Raw genomic sequence first — 19,271 nt, forward strand, 5'->3', positions numbered from 1 at the left:
TTGCGGACCTCTGATTGCATATACAAGTAATAGGCATGTTGTATGTGGAGTACGGAGTAAAAGTTAGCATTATTAGTGACATAATACTTCATATTTGTTGTAAACATTACTACTAATAAAAAACAAATGGCTATTTGCCCATATAAAAGATACAATCTTAATTAACCAAGTTCTTGTTTACAAATAAACCAGTTAACAAACCACTTAACATTAAGCACATAAATTAAAGTTATGATCTTTATCCTCTGAAGTATTATCTTCAATGTCAATTCAACAATCTCAGCTTCAACTCCAAATCTTCAATTGCTTTCGATACAGCTACGCTTTCCTAATACACAACAGCTATATCAGCTGCAGATTACAGGAAGCTAAAATTTCTAGCAGCAACAAAGAAAAATGAGAAGCTGATAGTACCTACCTGTCTTATTCTTTACTCTTTAGGCATCTCAGCAAAAGCCAAAGGGGAGATCAGGCTCGGAGTATAACTCAAGACGCGAGTGCTGCCTTGTTCTCCAAACGTGACAAGCCGAGTATACTTCTTAGGCGAAGAGTTTAGATCAACCAGTCCTAGTTCCTGATCACCTAACTGAATGAAAAACTTACCAGCCAAAGTGAATCCAAATACATCACAACAAGAACTTAGATTCATGTCCCTATATAATCCTATGTATTCAATCTGTTCCTTTTGCTTTAAAATCGATATGCTCACATCACCTGCACTTGTAAACGGCCCATAGCCAAGGATCCTCCCATACAGCCTAGGAAGCGAAAGCCACTTAAGTACGAGTCACCAGGAATCAGACCGCGGATTTCATCAAACCTTTCATGGACTAGATCAAAACCCAAAATGCATTGTTTCTCACCACGCCCTCGCTCATACATGATCCAATATAAAGTCTCATTGGCCAAAACTCCAGCTAAACTAGGCCTCCCATGTAGGGAATACCCATGTAGCCTCTCATCATGAATTTGCTCCCATTTTCGACTTCTTAATGAGAAAACATGAGCTATGATAACTCTGCTCTCTTCGGCCTCACTTATTCTAACAACCTTATAATCATCACTCGAATGTACATACCCAAACCCCCAAGTGAAATTTCGAAAACCTTCCAATAAAGGGAAAATTTAGTCCATTGGTGTATAACAGGATTCCAAATGATCAAATAACCCAACATAGAGTACAAGCACACTAACCCAATGCATGATCCTACAAGAATAATCTCATCTTTCGACGACAAACCATCAAAATCAATGCTTAACTTAAACAAACCCTTTTCACAGTTAGTATCCAATAATTCACCCTTATCATCGTCATCATCAAAAGAATATAAAAAATAATTACTTCCAGAACAAATAAGAACACAATTTACAGGGGAAAATGAATGTTTAAATGAAGATAACTTGAAATAAGCATTACCAAAAAATGAAGAGGAAATAGAAGAATACCATTGTTTAGAAATGGACTTATATTGAAGTATAGATTTGATAGGCAACCTTGTAACAATATCATGTACTATAAGATCATGAGGGAGGTCCATTTTTTGAAAAAATGCAACATCATTTATTTCATTAATATAATTTTCTAAATTTTGCTGCATTTCTATTGGCTCCTCCCTCGTTACTTCCATTGGCAGCTACATGAACATGCTCCACTATTTTGTCTTACTTTTAACTCAAAGATTCACTTTCTCTCTCCGTTATCTTGTGCAACTTGTCCACTAGATTGATTAAATATTTTATCCTAGTTCAAATTCAGGATTTTTGTTATGTGCTTGAAATTTTAAATTAGAATTCAGAAAAAGTTCCATAAGATTTGATCTGGATACAATGAACAAGTTTTTTGTGTGTTGACATGAATTGATGTTACCTAATAAAATAAGTAAATTGCATACATGATTTCTTAAATTTATTTTGTACAAACTAAAAAAAAAAAGACTATTCCTTTTAAGTTAAAAACTTGGATTAGCAGTAAATGTTTTATCTTTACTACTTTTATTTTAGATACTACCTATAAAAATCTATTTGAATATACTTAATTATATAGTCATGCGCAAAGTTGACAATTGAATCAACATAAACCCATACCTCAACAATGTGTGATCTTGGTAATCTATAACATGAATCAAACTTGATATCAATCAACATTTGATTTAGCCCATCAATACTCTATAATTCAAGCCTAAACTCGCCCGCCTGTATTCGACTTGAATTAGCTAACAACTAATTTGACCCAAATAAACTATGATTGAAACATAAACCGATTAGAACACGAAACCAATTATAATCGATGCAAATTGGTCTTGACCCATTCTATGGTGACACATAACTTAATTTTACCCAATCATGGTTAATCTAACCTGCCATTAACCTGACCTGAAACTAATGATTGTTAATCTAACCCACTAGCTCGACCCAATCCGACCCAAAAATAGGGGAGGTTGGGCAAGCCTAAAAACTAGGGTTGGCAATCCTTGACCCGATCGGATAATAGGACCTGAACCCGACCTGAATTTATCGAGAGAAACCCGAACTCGACCCAAACCCGAACTCGACCCGATTTGACCCAAATTTCATACTAGTAAATCACTATATCGTAATAATATTAAGTTTTACACAATTTTTTATAGTTTCAAGCATAGCCCGAAATCTGACTCGAACTCGATCTGCTGACCCGAATTGCCACTCCTACTTAAAACTCAACTGTTAGCTAAAAACCCAAACTCGACCCGAAGAGCCCGCTGCTATGATGCTGGTTTGAACACGAGATATGATGTTAAGGCCTGACCCGACCTGATTTTTTGAGCACCTCTTCGGCTTTACACCTTACATATTAAACTCGAACCAAATCCAAACTTATCCAAGACTTTATTGGCCCGACATAATATAATTCAAAACCCGACCCGAACTTGACTTAAATGCTCAAATATCCTACCCGTATTGATTGTTCGGATCAATTTTCTTTGATAACGTCTAGTAACTAAGACAAAAATTCAAACACATAAGGAAGACATTCTGATAGAAGTACTCGACAAAATTGAAAATCAAGAGAGCGGCAAAAATTCAAATACTCCATTACTCTCCCTCCTTTACTCCACAGTTAACGGATATCCCTCAATCACCCCCAAAATCGCAGGGTTTCGCAAACCCTAACTCAAAATTTCTGCAATTACGATCGCATTACAACTAAATTCCAACATTAAGCTTATTGATTTCAAGCATATTCATCAAATTGCGTCAACAATTGGAAGAAATGGGCGTCGAAAAATATCATGTGATTGAGCTTGTTGGTGAAGGTTCTTTTGGGAAAGTTTACAAGGGAAGAAGAAAATACTCAGGCCAGGTAATTTTTGTTTTTTGGGTGAACTTTAAGTTTGATATTTTGATTTTAGGGTTTCAATTGGCAGATTGATTATTGATTTGGGTTTGAAAATTGCAGACTGTTGCTATGAAATTTATAATGAAACATGGGAAGAGTGATAAAGATCTTCATAATCTTCGGCAGGAAATTGAGGTGATTTATGATTATTTTTTTTAAATAAAATTTGCACTAAAAATGGCAATTTGTTTTTAAATTTATTTTATTATACATTATACATGTATAATTTGGGCTTTGGAGCTCGAAGTATAAGTTCAATTACAGTTGAATTTTCTTAATTATTGTATTTTTGAGTCATCATATCATATGTATATGGTTGATCTAAATATAGAAATACGACAGTAAAAGTGCTATGCAGATGATGAAAATACATTACTGTTACTCCGTATAATTCTATGTCTAAGTAATCATTTTATTATTATGCCATGAAATGATTAACTCAGAACAATCCCGAGTTTCGATCACTGGTTTAGAAATGATCCCAAGTTTTATTACATGCTCATAAAGTCATAAGGTTATATTGTACTTCCTCCGTTCTATTAATATTGCAACAATGGACTTTTTGCACTATTCATCACTCTTGTTTGACCATATAATATGAGTTATACGTTAAGCAAAATATAGTCAAGTGGGATCTTGTTGGATTCGCCTCATATAATACTTTCACAATATCAACTTTTTATAATTTTTACACTTACACAATTGTAGATATTTAGCATATAAAATGTGTTTTGGGATGCGTAATTTCCTCCTTGTTGCAATATTAACAGAATAGAGGAAGTATATTTGTACAATTTTATGTGATCATATGGACATGTATTGTGATCATATGAATGTTTATTATGATGTAACACCATTCTTATACTAAGAAAACCATACTAATGATTATTCCGAGTTTATAAACATTTATACTATGTTGGTAATTATCAAATTGCCTAGCTGCAAGTAACGTGTTTGATCATTGTATGTTGTCGTCTCTATGTTTAATATTAGAGGCAGAACCACCCTTTCTTTCCTTATCATAATCTTGTTACATGGTTTCAATGTCGAGAACAATTTTTCCCCCCCTTGTGTTGCTTAAATTCTTAGCTTTTAACCTGAATTTTGATGAAGGTTCTTGTACTAACCAAGGTTTCGATTGGATAAGTTGCCCTACAATTTCACAGCGCTGCTTTATCAGTTTTGTACCAAAGACTTGAGTTGTACAATTTATAGAACTAGGTATCCTAAGATATTTTAGAGCTGGAATTATGTGACATAATCGTTCATGTGCCATATGACATAACCCTGTTCAGTTCTTGTCCTTGTTGTTCGATTATGTGAAGGTATGCAAATTGCAAGGGTTATTTCTGTTTTATCTTCAGCTACTCTGTGTGCTCTCCAATACCTGTCTCACTTCCATTCTAGAGAAATTAATAATAATCACCTACAGCTCTATTTATCTCTCTGATATTCACTTCACTTATTGATGTTTATTGTTAGAACTGACTCTTGTTTTCTTGTGAATTCCAGATACTCAGAAAGCTGAAACATGAGAATATTATAGAAATGCTCGACTCCTTCGAGACTGCACAAGAATTTTGTGTAGTCACAGAATTTGCTCAGGTTTTTTTCTCCTCCCTTTTTCATACTTCTGAACGGCAACTTGCAAGTGCATGTCATTGCCACAATATTCTGTAAGAATAGTGCTAGACCTGAATTAATTTGGGGACCTTGATACATGCAGTGAAGTGATATTAATGGTTCTCTTTCATACTGCACAAGTATGCTAAAGGTCTCTACTACATGTGTTTTATTAGTATATTTTTGTGTGATGGATTTCATTTTTAATTGTCTAGGGTGAGCTTTTTGAGGTTCTTGAGGATGATAAGTGCCTGCCTGAAGAACAAGTTCAAGCAATTGCAAAGCAGTTGGTATAGTTTCATTATGTAATTTATTCATTATTTTTGTCTTCAAAGTGGCTCTCAGCTTCTATTGTTCCCTAGAGGCTACAACTGAAGAACCAAGTAAGGCTTGATAGATTTCTGCTTGAAGTGAATAGATTGGTTTTTGATTGTTTTGCTGGTCAAATATCCAGGTGAGAGCACTGCATTACTTGCATTCCAACCGAATTATTCACAGGGACATGAAGCCGCAGAATATTCTTATTGGTTCAGGCTCCATTGTTAAGGTTAGGTATTCAGGAGCTATCTTTTTACTTCACTTTTTGTCTAACATATTTACTTTTGGCTCTTTGCCTATCCATTTTTTCCACCCTCATTTTCTTTTAGTAATAGTTATGAATTGTTGAAAAAACATTATTTTTAGAGCTTTTCATAGTTTATATTTACATAGTCTAATGGATATGATTATAATGTACTTGTTTGGAATGTCTCAGTAATTTCTTGTGCCTTTTATTGTCATTGTGTTTCATGATAAAGGTCAATTGAAAACATTTTATAATTTTATTAGCTGTAAGCACAGATGTAAGGCTTCAGACATCTAGTCCCCTTACCCTCCTGAGGGTGATCGCTTTTGTTTAGGCGATTGGGTAACATTTGATGTTCACTAATAACTGTATTGCCAATTTCCTTTCTGAACTTCGCTTTATCTTATATTTTTTCATCTTTACTTCAGCTTTGTGATTTTGGATTTGCTCGTGCCATGTCAATGAACACTGTTGTACTTCGCTCCATTAAAGGTCAGATTTGTTATTTGTTTGTTTTGCTAGTAATCTAATTTCCAAGTTCATTATGGTTGATGCAAATACTTTTTTCCTTGTATTTCTGTGGACTTAATTTCTGTTTATGCTCTTCAGATGATTTTCTTTTACATTGTCAAAAACCCTTGTTAACTCTCCATCAGGTCCAAAGAAAGCAAAAAGAAAAGGAGTTATAGAAGTTGGTCTTTTATCCACAAATTATTTTACTGTTGATTCTTTTTCTCACCTTATGCATCTGACTGTTTCAGGTACTCCATTGTACATGGCTCCTGAGCTTGTTCGTGAACAGCCATACAATCACACGGCTGACTTGTGGTCTCTTGGAGTAATTTTGTGCGTATTTTGACGTTAATTTGCAGTAATTTTGTGCATATTCAAATCACCTCAACCCCCTGAATGATGTTATTAGCATACAGCCTACCTTAAAATTATGTGTAGGAATAAGTTGATCAAACTTGAGTTTACTAACTTGCCAGTGCACCAGGTATGAACTTTTTGTTGGCCAACCTCCATTTTATACCAACTCAGTTTATGCGCTTATACGGCATATAATCAAGGTACATCTATAAACAGCTGATGCTATCAGAGTATCAGGAATATAAAATTACAGCCCTGCAGAAATATGAGTTTATTTCCTTATATTTGCAGGACCCAGTCAAATATCCGGAAAATATGAGTCCAGAATTTAAAAGCTTCTTGAAAGGATTGCTTAATAAGGTTATTTACATCCTCAAATTTCTTTTCTTCTTAGTCTTCTGAATAATCAGACTGGAACATATCCTTATTTTTTTCTGTTAAAATTCTTGGGAATCAGGTCCCACAACAAAGGCTCTCCTGGCCTGGCCTTCTTGAGCACCCATTTATTAAAGATTCTTCAGCTGACTTGGAGACTAGGGTACGATAGTCTTATTTTGCTTGTGGAGCATTTTTCAAGTAATTTAGCAAATTAATATAGGTCTTCTTATAATTATTCCTCAGGAGTTACATTCTTCTACAAAACTGTCAACGGGGTGTGTAGCTTCTCGGAAAGGTGAAGCTCCAAATATTCCTCTTCCAGTACGCTCTAACACGATCACTCCTGAAAGTAAGGCCTTATCATTCATCATGTTCACCAATCTGCTACCATTAGCTTACTGTTAGTCTGTAAGCCAATCCTGGTTTTCTGATTTGCATTAACTGCTACCGCCACAGGTATAAATAATACTCCTTGTACTTCTGATAATGACAATTCATCAGGCCCTCGTGATGACCAACCAAATGAGTCCGACATGGCTTCGACGGAGCTATCTCTTGAACCTACAGGTTACTATAACCTTATCATACTATGCTAGAGTTCTGTTGTCTATTGACAAAATTGAATCTAAATTCATTTTAATTATTGTTTGGCTGCTGTTGCATATAATGTGAATGGGATCTCTTTGGTCATATGAGCACCTTACGTCTGTTTTTTTTAATCTATTACGTGTTGCCTCACAATTCAATTTTGACTGAAAAGATAATATTTGATCAGTCGGTTGAGTTTTTTTGGTGGAAAAACATTGTTCCAGTGTTCATGTGACCTGGATCAATGGTAGTCACATCTTTTTAAATCTTCTAATCTTATGGAAGACAATTTGAAACATTCAAATCTATGTCTTCTTGTAAATATCATTCTTTACCAACTTTATTTAAAGGATTTATGCACTAATAAATCTGTTATGTTTAATACACATACACTGAACATGTATAATGCAAGCATTAATTTGCTGCTACTGTTTGTATCTATTTTGAATAATTTCTGTTTTACAGTAACTGCTATTATCATTACTTGTAGGCTTGTAGCTATCTATTATGTTCACTTATTTAGTATATGAACCTTTTATACAGGCAGTCAAACACTAGATAGACTGGAAAACAATTCTCGCACTGTCAAAGGTGCAAAAGTGATAGGCCAAAAAAAGGAGGCCTTGGCACTCATTCTGGAACCATTTAAAAGTTTTTCTAAAGGAATGGGGAACTCTATCAGGTAAAGGAATGTTTGACCTCTTTGCTATAGTCATAGCTTCAATTTGATGGTATATGTTTGTTGGACCAAAATTTGGTCGAGTTTATTCTATAATCTTTAAACAAGGTTTATATGAATAGTAGTTATCTGTTTTTTTTTTTTTCCAACATTTTTCATTTTGTTTTATGTTTCACATCTGATTACGTCAATAGCATTAGTTGTAATTATACAAGATTTCTATTAATAGTAATAACGAAAAATTTATTTATTTCTTACTTTTTATCAAACAAAAAGGATTCTTATGAGTAGCTTCAAGCCTTCAACATCTTGAACATTAGAATAACAACATGCCTTAGTGGGAATGCCACTAGAGATAGATGTCTAGATCTGCTAAAAAAATGTTTTTTGCAGGATATGGCCTTATACTATATAACAATGTATTCTGTTTTCTAACTTTGGCAGGAAGGAAGACATTTTGAATTTGAATCAGTCATTGAGAATACTTTCAAACTTAGTTGCAGCAGATGCTATCACACATACGAGTCGGGATGAAATAATTTTTGAGCTTCTTGGACTGACTTCTGCTTTTCTTAGCCAAAAAAAGATTGATGCTTATGATTTGATTGCTAAGGTATGTGTTTGTTGTTTAGTTATTGGAACTAGACACTAACATCAACAAAAGCGTATTAACAGCTCCTTTTCTCAGAAATGAAATGTTCTAGATGTCTTGAAAAGTTTTTTCCACAAAAGTGTTTAACCATTTGCACCTATATGCACCAAATACCAATCCTCAAATATTTGGGTCTAATTATTGGCTTAGTGTTTTTGTCATATGCATCATTGTAACTGGACATTGCTGGAAATACCAATGAGTATCCTGAAATTTTATGCATTCTTATGTCCTATTGTGCACATATTCAGTTTGATGGCTTGTTTTTTAGGCCCTTCTTCCATAACACTCATGGGAAGAACAAAATAATTACAGGCCCAAAAGCACAGACTTAGGGCCTGTTCCGATTGACTGAACTCAGCTGAATTGAACTGAACTTATTAATTAGTGATTTTTAACTACGGATTAGTGATCTTTGATTATTTATTGATTATTTATTACTATACGTATGTGTATATACAAATGTACATAATAATAATAATAATAATAATAATAATAATAATAATATTATTATTATTATTATTATTATTAATTATTGATGATTATTATTATTATTATTATTTATTGATTATTATTATTAGTATTATTATTATTATTATTTTGTTGTTGTTGTTGTTGTTGTCGTTGCAATAAGAGTTTAAAAGAATGAAATTTGGCTTTATATCATTAGCAATATCATTAGACGTAAATTAAGAGCTGAACTGAACTGAACTGAACTGAACTGAACTGAAAACTGAACTGAAAATGAACTGAACTGAACTGAACTGAACTGAACTGAACTGAACTGAACTGAACTGAACTGAACTGAACTGAACTGAACTGAACTGAACTGAACTGAAACTGAACTGAACTGAACTGAACTGAACTGAACTGAACTGAACTGAACTGAACTGAACTGAACTGAACTGAACTGAACTGAACTGAACTGAAACTGAACTGAACTGAACTGAACTGAACTGAACTGAACTGAACTGAACTGAACTGAACTGAACTGAACTGAACTGAACTGAACTGAACTGAACTGAACTGAACTGAACTGAACTGAACTGAAACTGAACTGAACTGAACTGAACTGAACTGAACTGAACTGAACTGAACTGAACTGAACTGAACTGAACTGAACTGAGCTGAACTGAACTGAGCTGAACTGATCTGAACTGAACTGAACTGAATTTCAACGGAAGAGAACAAGCCCTTAATTGACTAGTGATTTTCTTTTAATTTTGGAAGTCATTTATTTCTGCCATATTTGACATCTAACAAAACCAATAGCTTTGATTTAAAATCTCATTTTTTAAAATTATATGTTTTTGCATCTCATCAGATAACGAGAACTCTCTCTCCCCACTCTATTTTCATGTGCAGAATTCCATAATTGACGAGTGCTTTCTTTCTGTGCAGAGTTTCTTGAATATTAGAAGATTAATTGATGGTGGTGGGGATAGCTTTGGGAGTTCATATTTTACCCAGTGGGTTGCGCTTGTTGAATTGTTTTTACAGGTAGTCTTCTAAATTTCCAGCATGTTTTTACTGTTTTTAGACATCTTATTGACGCAATAACTTGTGTATAATTTACTTATAACAGTTATAAGCATTGCATTTGATACAAATTGTTTTAAAAAATTAATGCATGGGAATATGGGATTATTTGTTCACATTTTTGCTTAATGATGGATTAGCTCTATGCTTGTGAGATTATAACATGTATAAAAAAAGATGGTTTTCCATTTCAAAGCCACTTGTGTATTTATGTTTCGACTTTTTTTTATACCGAAGAAAATAGGTCGACAGGTGTACTGGTGTTGTGCTTCAGTCATACTACCTCCGTTTTTTTAGTTGACACCTTTCTATTATCTCGCTTGCCAACACACTATTTCAACGATTAATATCTTTAATTATCCATGTTGTAAAATTATAAAAGGTGTATATTTATAAAATATACATTGAGACGATTCAAACAAGATCCCACATAACAATGTTTTATAGTAACTATAAATCACAAAAGCTTGTCAAATTGCAATTTGTGAATAGTGCAAAAGTCAAAAAATGTCCCAAAAAAAAAAAATACGGAGGAAGTAGTAAATTGCATTAGATACTGGAGCATCTACTTATTTGATTTACCCCAAGACCACAATATGGGATACATAATCGTAATAGTGACCTTCAATGCCATTAAGGCATTAATACATTATAATTGTGACACTGGAAAATTTTAATTGATTTTTTTTAGGGGGGGGGGGGGGTGGGGGGAAGTGCTATTCTATGTGTAAAGATTTGTCTTAGCTTCTCTGTAAAGTTAATTACTTAGGTTGGCGTTGCTTATCGGTATAGTTGTTAGGTCTAGTCTTATATGTTGTTAGATTCTCAATCAACTGCTTATAAATTAGTAAGAAATTTACATATTCTCTTTTTCTTGGTTCTCATTATTACGATTCAACTTGTTTTTCGAGATTTAATTTTAATATTTTCTTGCAACCTAATGAGGTAAGTTTATTGATCTATCAAAATTATGTTGCCCTTGTTTGTTGGCAAGGTTATAGAATGTGTCTTTATGCTTGATATGTGGTCATTTAAGAAGTGGAATTACTTTAGAATACTGTAGCAAATTGTTTTGTACTAGTCCATTTCATTCTATGTAAGTACTTCAGCTAACTGAGTGAGTTTTCAAATCTAAAATTTTTTCTTGACAGGTTGTCAGTAGCTTTGAAGATTCAAGTGGCAGAGTTCTGTATGAATCTACCTCCTCTATTGCAGTCATGTTAAATCAAGTTGCTTCGGCTATCAAAACAATTTCTCCTTCTGGACCTTCTAAAGCTATTGATATATTGAAGCAAATTCTTGATCATGCCAAAACAAGTGGTTTGGTTGATCACCTTTGTGTGTGCTTAGCAGCTTCAGGAACAAGTATGATTTCAGGTTCTGCTAATTTGTCACGTGTTGCTGCAGAAGGGTGCAGAGCTCTTTGGTTTTTAATTAATGCATTGGAGAGTTTGTCCCTCAAAGACAAATCCGGGACATTTCCACTCACTTCTTTGCGCAGCCATTCATTAGTCCGACTTGATATCGGAGAGAATGACAGGTCTCCGGATGTTGGAACTGACTGCGAGAAGGTTATTGATGCTATTACGAGAGCATTTCTAGATTCCAAACCAGTTCACTGTGCTATATTATACTGCCTTCGTCAGCGTAATGAAGGCGTGCTCTTTGCTGGTATCCAGGTTTGATCTTAGCCTTTGCCTCATTCTTCTTTCATCCTTTAGGTGAACTGGGAGTTTATTGCTGATAACAAAGTTTCCTTTTTATTTTCCAGCTTCTACTGAGGTGTTCTATGCGCAGTGGATTAATTCCGAGTGTGCTTTGTGGTCTTCCCAGTTCTTTGTCTGGCACAACTGAGGTAAGTGGTGGAGGGGATCACACGCTTGTTTCTGAGATATTCTCCATAATATCTCTTTGTGGATCATCCTTGAACAAAAATTCACAAATTAGTGAAGCTAATGGCTCAAAGTGCAAATTAGCTAATCCTCACGGACTTGCTTTACATTCATGTTTGCTGCTTTCTACGATAGCTCAATCTTTTAAGTCTCATGGGAAAAAACACTCAGCATCTATTCTGACTTCTTCTTCAAAGAAACAGCAGGCAAGGCTTTCATCAATTGCTCAACTTTTTTCTTGTGATGATGGGGTTCCATCTTCGTTTCACCCTCATTGTGCATCAGCCATGCTAGCCTATGCATCTATTTTATCTCTTGGGATTGGAACTTCAACTGACTCTTCATTATTTGATATTGCAATGCCATATATCCCTCGAACTGCTACTCTTTGTGACCTTCTCAAAAGGAATTTTAGAGTTGAGCATGAGGGCAACTGCAATGCCACATATATGCTTTCTCATTGGCATGGGCTGAGGGATGGATATGTTGGCTTGCTTGATTGTAGATTACAATTGGGAGGACCTTTAGCTGTCCAACAATTTTGTGCTAGTGGACTCCCACAACTTCTTATAGATTTTTTGGGCAACAATCCTGTTGTTGATTCTCATGCAGCAGATTGTGATCGAGTTGGGCTATCTCCTTTTGGAGTTCTGTGGGCTATTTCTTGCCTAAGTCATTGCCTTCCAGGTAGCTCTGCAACTTTTCGACAGATATTACTGCAGAATGAAAATGTTGAATGCATTCGTGACTTGGTTTCTGATGCTCATCTGAAGCTCCTTAAAACTTGGGCGGGGCCTGGTGGGGGAAAGAGTGGATTGAGGGATATTATTAATGCAGTGATAGATTTATTGGCCTTTCCTTTTGTTGCTGTTCAAAGTGCTACTGGTTTGCCATCCACCACTGCTTCCATGAGCAGTGGGCATCTCCTTAATGTAGGCTCACCTGGTGCAAAAGTATGCAGTAAAGACTCAGAGATTATGAAAGCTATCAAGGAAAACATGGAAAAGTACATAAGGATTCTTTTAGAGGTTAGATAGTCTTTTACCTTTTCTTTTACTTAAATGTGTGGCAGTGTGTCTTATTTTTTTTATTATTATTTTTCCTGAAAGTTAGCTTGTTAGCTTCTTTGGTGAATTGCAGCAGAAGAAAATATATGGTTCTTTTTTTTATATTCTCTATGTGTACGTTTCCATTATCCTGCATGGTCTGAACTGAGAATGAAAATGATTGTCTTTTCTTTTTGTAGGAAGAATACTTATCATGCTCACGTACATGAGCAATGAGTTATATGTGGTTTTACTGCTGTTCTCCTTGAACTCATTGTAGTACATGGAGTGCATTAGTAAAAAAAGTATACATGAATGTATCTCTTTGACTCTTTTACTGTTTCATATGCATGGGTGATGAGTTATATGTTGTTTAGCTGCATTCTATGCATCTTTCACAGCATTGCTAGAGATAAGCATAAAGTATAAAGTGTATCATATTAAAGCAACTCCTTGAAAGCTTTGCCAACTTTCCTTATTTGGCTTTTATGATTTCCCTTAGCTTTTTCATATTTTTTTCTCTCTTCCTGGTTGCAGACAGGGATACCTATCATAATTTTGCGATGTGCTGATGGTTTGGAGTTGAAGGAATTGCTAAGAGCAGTGGCATTTCTTGCAAAAATGACCAGCCATAAACCATTGGCAATTCATCTTGTGGGGAAGGGGATGCTAGAAGCTTCCAGAATAAGAAGATTGTTTGATGGTTCATGTCCTAAAGGGGTCATCCTGGATGTCCTCATGATAGTTTCTGAACTAGCACGCATGGACAAGGTTAGCTCTTTTACAAAACCAGATTCTTGTACTTTTTTGTGGTTTATTTGAACAAAAATTCTGGTGTTGGGTTTCAGCTCTACAGCTTCTACTCATAAATATCAAATTCTTGCCTGTAGATTGTTGTATAAGTGTAGAATTAGTATTATAGAAAGTGCAAATGTTCACCTGAGACACTAGGCTCTGTCAACTTGACATGCTAGAGGATTAACAACTTAATGGCTCTAGAGCCTAGATGAAGCGATTCTACTAAATTGCATTCCATGTATCAAAAGGTTCTTGAGGCGCTTTTCTGAGACCTAGTCATGTACTTTTTCTTTTTAGTGTTTATTACCTGAAAGAGTTCATGGATTCTGTTGCTGTCATATGATTTTTTTTTTTTTTTTTTTTTTTTTTTTTTTAAATGAAACTTCTGTCTTACCATCTCCACAACCTGTTGGATAGTGTCATAAGACTCATACCTATTTTATTTGTGTCTTTTGAATGTGGAATATGTGCCTGGCAGCCTTGCTTTGCCTTGTGCTCAGGCTCCCTAACATTATTTTCTGAGTAAATAATGTCTTCTAGAACACACTTGACTGCCTTATACATAAGTGACATAATGCCTTCAATCAAAGCACAACTATTGCTCTTCGGGGCCTTTTGGGCTATAGAATACAAATCTGGACATTAAACTAAAAGATGAGAAATTTCTTTTCCTAACTTAAAAAACAAGGTAGTTGTTTTGTTAAAAAATGATTGTTTGAAGATCTCACTGTCCCTCTTAAGTCTTAAATGCATGTATAGATGACAGCTTAAGACTGTCCTTATCTGTTGAAAAACGAAATAACATATAGTCTGGATTCAAATATTGTGTTGTGTATGCTTTGCAGGGTTTCTATGAATACATCGACAAGGCAAACATTTTGACACGCTTAAAGGAGTTCCTCACTTCTAAAGATTTTGATTTACGTGCAAAGGCTTGCAGTGCTTTAGGAAATATGTGTCGACATAGCTCTTACTTTTATGATTCACTGGTAGGTTAGACTGGAACTCCCCCCCCCCCCCCCCTCTCTCTTTTTTTTTTTTTCCCATCTTTGTCAATCAATCCTTATGCTAATAGGGTTTTCCTTCCTAGCTAAATGATTTGTGATGGCATGATTTTCTTCCTGGCATTCTTTAATTTATAGTTTATTCCATGTGTTATTGTGTGTTTCCTGATTGTTTGATGTTTAGGCAAGGCATGGTATCATCAGTTTACTCATTGATCGATGTGCTGACCCAGACAAGCGTACCAGGAAATTTGCCTGTTTTGCTGTAAGTTTTTGTCCATTTCAACAACTATTATCGTGCTTTACATAGCTGCTGCCACTAGTGTACATTTACTTTTGAATACCATCTTTGTATTGTAAGAATTCTGTGATATGAATGTTACTTTTTTTGTTTCAGATTGGAAATGCAGCTTACCATAATAATTTGTTGTACGAAGAACTTAGAAGTTCCATACCTCAACTAACGAATCTGCTGCTTTCTCCTGAGGAGGATAAGACAAAAGCTAATGCTGCTGGTGCTCTAAGCAATCTCATTCGCAATTCCAACGAACTCTGCGAAGATATTGTGTCTAATGGTGCTATACAGGTTTGGTTCATTACATTTTAATAATAATATGCTTGCTTAAGGTTGTTCTTGGTTATTTTATCTGCAAATGTTGGTCTGGGTCTGGTTGGGGAGTGGGCATTAACAATTGTCTTTATATAAATCTGGCAGGTTCTATTGTTGTGGTATTTCATAGGGATGAATAATATGAAATTTAAAAAGTTGATTGAGAGGATATAATGAAAGAGTCAAGGAAGTAAAGTTTGAACTTTTTTCACTGTTTGGTGTCTCAGACTTAACTGTTTCTCAATTGGATAAGGTTGGAGAGAAAATTACATGTTTAGTTGTGTTAAAAAAGTTTCCTGTACTAATTAGCCATAAAAATAGTCTCAAATTAAAAATCCATTATTATCAATATGAAACATATAGATTTTATTAAATTGCATATGTTTCTTTATAGACCAATATAGAGGGCAGAATAATCATGTTAGGTTATGATTTTGAAATGTCAATAAAAAGCTACTCTGAGATCTTCTCATTCAAGTTTGTTTTATTTTGCAAGTATATATGTTTAATACAGATTGGTTTCTCGATTAACATATGCTTTGACTTGTTGCATTTCTGTTTTCAATAATAGTTTTCACTACATGTCTGCTTACAATTCTGCAGGCTTTACTTAAGGTGGTCTCAGAGTGTTCTACAGTAGCCCTGAATCCTCCTAGAAAGGATGCTGTGAATGAGTCTCCTCTGAAAATTGTTCTCTTTGCTCTGGCGAAAATGTGTGCACACTCACCTTGCAGACAGTGCATTCGCTCTTCAGAGCTGTTTCCTGTGGTAGCACAACTTCGTCAATCACCCGAGGATTCTATAGCCAAGTATGCATCCTTGATTTATGATAAAGCCAATGGAGTTTGAACCCTGACTTACAAATAGGACGTACGTGCCTATAAAGTAGCATATCAATCAACAGCAATTGCCAATCGGAGATTCATCCTGATGAATTGATGCTGGCAACAAGATGCGGTGTAGCTTTGGACAGAATTATGAGATGTAAAGGACTCTGGAGTCTGGATGATGTTTCCTTGTATCAGAGTGGAATGCCACTCTTATCATTGTACATATGCTTTTTGGTATTATATATGAAGATCACCATAATTTAATTATCAGCATCATTAATTTATAGTACATTCAAAAACTGACTCATATATTGAAATACGTGGCCTAGATTGTAATTTTCTGTATAAAAATAGTTACTACTTCATATATCAATTATAAAACCAGCTGCTTTCACTCGCGGAGATTAAGATTAAAGCAAATGCTGCGTATGCTCTATGCATAATTGCGCAAGTTGAGGGCTTGTTATTCATTCTGCTGGTTTACGAAACTGTATTACTTTTACAGGGCTTTGGTTTTCTAGTGTAGAGCTGTCAATTCGGGTAAACGGGTCGGGTTTGGATCGGGTAAGAGTGGGTCGGGTCGGGTCAATTCAGATTAATTCCATAACCTATGCGGGTGAGATTTGGGTTGGGTCATGCTTGAGTCGGGTCATACTTCTTATCAGGTTTGGGTCGGGTTAATAACAGGTCGGGTTACATTCGAGTCGGGTGAAACAATAGGTCATGTTTAATTCGAGTTTTCACGGGTTAAAACGGGGTAGGCCGTAGGGTAATTCTCGGGTTCGAGTCGGGTTTGGTTCAAGTCAATAATTTGCGGGTTAGAATCAGGTCGGGTCATTCTCGGGTTTGAGTCAGGTTCGGTTCAAGTCAATAATTTGCAAGTTATCATAAGGCCAAGTCATTTTCAAGTCGGGTCATTCTCGGGTTCAAGTCAGCTTTGGCTCAAGTCAATAATTTGCGGGTTATAATCAAGTTGGGTCATTTCGAAGTCGGGTCATTCTCGGATCTAAGTCGGGTTATGTTCAAGTCAATAATTTGCAGGTTACAATCAGGTTGGGTCGTTTCCAAGTCAGGTCATATTCGGGTTCAACTTACTATAAATAGATAATATCATTTTTATCAAGCTAATTATTTCCTTTGACTAGAATATATATGGCAATATACTAGATTAGTAGGGAACTATAGTCTATAATTTAGAGCGATAATTATCTCCTTTGACCATACAACAAATATATAATATATTTAACTCTTAAATTTGAAAATGATGTTCCTTTCTATTGTTGCCCTGAACCGATGACTTGGTCTCCCTAGACAAATTGCTTTGATCAACAATAATAAGGTGGTCTAAATTGCATTTAAGGTGATTTGAAATCGGGTCAGAAAAAATTTGGGTTGAATTTAGGCCGGGTCAATAACACGTCATGTTAATTTCGAGTCGGGTTTGTAACAGATCGGGTTGAATTTTTGGATTGGATAAGTATTAGGTATGGTAAAATTTGGGTCGGGTCAGTAACAAGTATTAGAGTTGAATTTGGGTCAGGTCAATAACAAGTCGGGTTGATTTCGGGTCGGGTTTGTAACATGTTAGTTTAAATTTGGGTCAGGTTAGGAATGGGTCGGGTTGAATTCGGGTCAGGTTAGTAATAAGTCGGGTTAAATTCAGGTTTGACAGGTTAAAAGAGGTTCGGGTCAATTTCAGTTCAAGTCGGGTTCGGTGTAAGTTAATTAAATTGGTCGTTGTAAACGGTAAATGAGTCCAAGTTGTAAACCGATAAATTCGCTGTTTAAAAGCAAACTGAATGGTTCCACACACCCAATTGGACTACCAGAGGGTATTAAGGACCATGGTAAATATTTCGACAAATTTTATTTTCGGGCGGAAAAAGTCAAAAAATTCCAAAATTGAAGGCTAATATCCATGCTTTTTGAGAAATTTTGGAGATTTCAGGGCCCGATGTCGAAAAATCTTGAAATTCTATATGATACATATCGAGGTCATATAAAGCCGTCTGGACCATATATGATCATTATTTGTTGTCATAAATGTTCGTGATAGGCTTGAATTAATAAAATCGGTGCAAGTTGTAAACCGGTAAATTGGTCATTTAAAGACAATTGGATGGTTCCACCCCCCAATTGGATTCCCGGAGGGTATAAGGGACCATGGTAAACATTTCGGCAAATAAAATTTTCCGAGCGAAAAAAAATCAAAAATTTTCAAAATTGAAGGCTAATATTCACGCTTTTTGAGAAATTTGGATGTTTCGAGACCTGGTGTCGAAATTTTTTGATACTTTAGGGGATATTTCTCGGGGTCATATAATGTCGTTTGGAGCCATATATGATCATTATATGTTGTCATAAATAGTCGTAGTAGGCTTGAGTTAATTAAATTGGTGCAAGTTGTAAATCGGTAAATTGACCGTTTAAAGGCAAATAGGATGGTTCCACCCACCCAATTGGTCTCCCAGAGGGTATTAGGGACCAAGGTAAGCTTTTCGGCAATTTTAATTTCTAGGCGACAAAAAGTAACAAAATTCCAAAATTGAAGGCTTAATATCCATGTATTTTGAGAAATTCCGAGGGTGACGGGGCTAGTGTCGAAAAGAAATGAGATTTTAGGGGATACATCTCGGGGTCATATAATGTCGTTTGGAACCATGAATGATCATTCTATGTGGTCATAAATGTTCGTGGTAGGCTTAAGTTAATGAAATCGGTGCAAGTTGTAAATCGGTAAATTGGTCGTTCAAAGGCAAATTGGTTGGTGCCACCCACGCAATTGGAATCCCGGAGGGTATTAGGGATCATTGTAAACCTT

The 19,271-nt window shown here is 35.3% G+C and overlaps 1 protein-coding gene and 1 pseudogene across 2 annotated transcripts; one reads left to right on the forward strand and one right to left on the reverse strand.

Moving 5' to 3' along the window:
• Window positions 1–52: 52 nt before the first annotated feature.
• Window positions 53–1,653, reverse strand: LOC110696208 (annotated as a pseudogene).
• Window positions 1,654–2,983: 1,330 nt separating this feature from the next.
• LOC110696118 (serine/threonine-protein kinase TIO-like) lies at window positions 2,984–16,852 on the forward strand. Of its 2 annotated transcripts, XM_021873403.1 has the most exons (22): window positions 2,984–3,340; window positions 3,437–3,511; window positions 4,889–4,981; window positions 5,215–5,289; window positions 5,454–5,546; window positions 5,993–6,056; window positions 6,326–6,410; window positions 6,562–6,634; window positions 6,726–6,794; window positions 6,892–6,972; window positions 7,056–7,161; window positions 7,269–7,379; window positions 7,944–8,082; window positions 8,524–8,692; window positions 10,133–10,231; window positions 11,422–11,949; window positions 12,042–13,190; window positions 13,746–13,979; window positions 14,852–14,995; window positions 15,195–15,275; window positions 15,408–15,596; window positions 16,224–16,852. In XM_021873403.1, exons 1-22 carry the CDS (start codon window positions 3,251–3,253, stop codon window positions 16,467–16,469), a joined length of 3,993 nt encoding a protein of 1,330 aa, XP_021729095.1. In that variant the 5' UTR covers window positions 2,984–3,250; the 3' UTR covers window positions 16,470–16,852. The 2 variants fall into 2 exon arrangements, with proteins under 2 accessions (XP_021729095.1, XP_021729096.1); XM_021873404.1 differs by lacking the exons at window positions 2,984–3,340; window positions 3,437–3,511; window positions 4,889–4,981; window positions 5,215–5,289; window positions 5,993–6,056 and having other exon boundaries at window positions 5,514–5,546.
• The last annotated feature ends 2,419 nt before the right edge of the window (window positions 16,853–19,271 follow it).

This window comes from Chenopodium quinoa, unplaced genomic scaffold (assembly GCF_001683475.1).
Source record: "Chenopodium quinoa cultivar QQ74 unplaced genomic scaffold, ASM168347v1, whole genome shotgun sequence".
Classification (NCBI taxonomy): domain Eukaryota; kingdom Viridiplantae; phylum Streptophyta; class Magnoliopsida; order Caryophyllales; family Amaranthaceae; genus Chenopodium; species Chenopodium quinoa.

What these genes read in the sequence shown, in the direction of transcription:
- LOC110696118 (XM_021873403.1), top strand. Translation starts at nt 3,251, where the DNA reads ATGGGCGTCGAAAAATATCATGTGATTGAGCTTGTTGGTGAAGGTTCT. An exon ending in ACATAAGGATTCTTTTAGAG is followed by an intron (nt 13,191 to 13,745) that starts GTTAGATAGTCT and finishes TCCTGGTTGCAG; the next exon opens with ACAGGGATACCTATCATAAT. An exon ending in AACTAGCACGCATGGACAAG is followed by an intron (nt 13,980 to 14,851) that starts GTTAGCTCTTTT and finishes TATGCTTTGCAG; the next exon opens with GGTTTCTATGAATACATCGA.